Source organism: Cebus imitator, unplaced genomic scaffold (genome assembly GCF_001604975.1).
Source record: "Cebus imitator isolate Cc_AM_T3 unplaced genomic scaffold, Cebus_imitator-1.0 Scaffold234, whole genome shotgun sequence".
NCBI lineage: Eukaryota > Metazoa > Chordata > Mammalia > Primates > Cebidae > Cebus > Cebus imitator.
Window position 1 is genome coordinate 1825764 of NW_016107549.1, and position 2448 is coordinate 1828211.

General features: G+C 57.1%; 1 protein-coding gene and 1 non-coding gene across 7 annotated transcripts in view; both read left to right on the top strand.

The window, feature by feature from the left end:
- Window positions 1-2448, top strand: part of TNPO2 (transportin 2) — a 24940-nt gene that overhangs the window by 17238 nt on the left and 5254 nt on the right. For all 6 annotated transcript variants that reach the window (XM_017497807.2, XM_037727585.1, XM_017497808.2 and 3 more), the window contains 5 exons: window positions 685-910; window positions 1115-1286; window positions 1695-1781; window positions 1865-1972; window positions 2067-2225. In XM_017497807.2, the coding sequence (XP_017353296.1) occupies window positions 685-910; window positions 1115-1286; window positions 1695-1781; window positions 1865-1972; window positions 2067-2225 (752 nt within the window). The remainder of the gene's footprint in view (window positions 1-684; window positions 911-1114; window positions 1287-1694; window positions 1782-1864; window positions 1973-2066; window positions 2226-2448) is intronic.
- Window positions 963-1032, top strand: LOC119466856. The gene has a single exon (XR_005195348.1). It is a non-coding gene; the product is annotated as a small nucleolar RNA SNORD41 (small nucleolar RNA).

Sequence of the window (2448 nt, forward strand, 5' to 3'; positions counted from 1 at the left end):
AAAGAGAAATAGAAAAATCACAAATGGCTGGGCACCTGTAATTGCAGCGCTTTGGGAGGCTGAGGCAGGTGGATCATGTGAGGTCAGGAATTCGAGACCAGTCAGTCTGGACAACGTGGCGAAACGCAGTCTCTACTAAAAATACAAAAATTAGCTGGGCATGGTGGTGGGCGCCTGTAATCCCAGCTATTTGGGAGGCTTAGGCAGGAAAATCACTTGAACCCGGGAGGCAGAGGTTGCAGTGAGCCAAGATCACGCCATTCCACTCTAGCCTGGGTGACAGAGTGAGACTCCATCTCAAAAAAAAAAAAAAAAAGAAAAACCACAAACATCTAAGAAGGGTTTCAAATGCAAAGTGCCTTCCTTCCATCTGGGTCACTGCTGCCCCATAAAGCCCCACTCACTATGTAATGGAGCCAATTTTGAATTAATGCATGACGAGGTAAGATAACACGGGGCTCTGGGATGAGACGCTTCTGCTTCCCCTCCTGTACCTGCCTTTCGCTGGCTCTGTGAAATGCATCCTGGGCCAGTAATTTAACCTCCAAGACTCAGTACCCTGTATGTTGTGTGCGGCTGACTCTTTCTCTCCATAGGGTGATCTCAGTACAATGTGTGTGGCTGGGCCCAGCTTACTCCTGGGGCCTAGTCAAACTGCCCCCTCCTGTCTCCCTTTCCTTGTAGGCTGCATGCAGGGCATGGTGCCCTACCTGCCCGAGCTGATCCCGCACCTGATCCAGTGCCTCTCGGACAAGAAGGCCTTGGTTCGCTCCATCGCCTGCTGGACGCTGAGCCGCTATGCCCACTGGGTGGTCAGTCAGCCGCCTGACATGCACCTCAAGCCCCTGATGACAGAACTGCTCAAACGCATCCTGGATGGCAACAAGAGGGTGCAAGAGGCAGCCTGCAGGTGACCCTAGACCCCTGGTCCCGCAGCCCCCACTCTCCCCCAGGCCACCCTCTGGGAAGTGATGACACCTATGACTGTTGATGTGGCACTGATTTCTCTCATATTCGTACTGGCTGATCCTGAGTTGCCCTCCCCAACTGCCTGTGGCCCAGTGCCACCTGCCGTGGTCCACTGAGTCCCCTGCCTTATCCTGCCTCCCACCAGTGCTTTTGCCACCCTGGAGGAAGAGGCCTGCACGGAGCTGGTGCCCTACCTCAGCTACATCCTGGATACCCTTGTCTTTGCCTTTGGCAAATACCAGCACAAGAACCTGCTCATCCTCTATGACGCCATCGGCACCCTGGCCGACTCTGTAGGCCATCACCTCAACCAGCCGGTGAGACCCCAGAGTGGCTCCCACCTCCCGATCCCCATGCCCCTGGGCATCCAGTGACCTGGTGGCAACCCCGTGTTGCATGCCAGGGACATGGCCGTGAGCTCGACAGGCAGACAGACCCAGCCCCACCCTCGCCCTGCTCCCAGTCTAGTGGGGGAGACAGACAATTATGAGACAGCATGGTAAGTGCTGTGCTTCGGGAACCAGGATGCCGGGGGGGTGGGGTGCGGAGGGCAGTGCGTGCACAGGGGAGAAGAATGAAGGCCTTGAGGTCTGGCCGGATGGCAGGCCTTGCATGGTCCCCTGAACCACAGCGAGGCACCCAGGCCTCATCACTGGGGCAACAGGTGCTGAGTCACAGTCTGCCACCCCTACCCAGGGAGTACCAATTTCCTCCTGCTTTCCCAGGAATACATCCAGAAGCTGATGCCCCCACTGATCCAGAAATGGAATGAACTCAAGGACGAAGACAAAGACCTCTTCCCCCTGCTGGAGGTGAGTGGGCTCCTGCCCTTTTCCTGAAGCCCATCCCGCCTGCCCCCACCTGAGTTCTCCCCACCTGCCTTTCTCCCTGCCAGTGTCTGTCATCGGTGGCCACTGCCCTGCAGAGTGGCTTCTTGCCTTACTGTGAGCCCGTCTACCAGCGCTGTGTCACCCTGGTGCAGAAGACACTGGCTCAGGCTATGGTAAGCACCCCCAGGCCCGTCACCTGTGCTTCTGCATTGGCCTGCCCCAGGGCCTGCTCCACTCACCCATGCCCCTGACCCCATCTGTGTCTAGATGTACACCCAGCACCCCGAGCAGTATGAGGCTCCTGACAAGGACTTCATGATTGTGGCTCTGGATCTGCTCAGCGGCCTGGCTGAGGGCCTGGGTGGTCACGTGGAGCAGCTGGTGGCACGCAGCAACATCATGACACTACTGTTCCAGTGCATGCAGGTGGGTGGGAACGTGGACAGTGGTGACACGCAGCAGCCTGCGTGGGCTGCCTCTGGTGGGGACCCAGGGCCTGGTTGTGCCCAAAGGAAGTCAGGGAAAAGGGGCCGGGACCGTTCTAATTATTTAAAAACGTGATCCTGAAGGCCGAGGCAGGAGGATTGCTTGAGCCCAGTAGTTTGAGACCAGCCTTGGCAACACAGTGAGACCCCAGTTCTATTAAAAA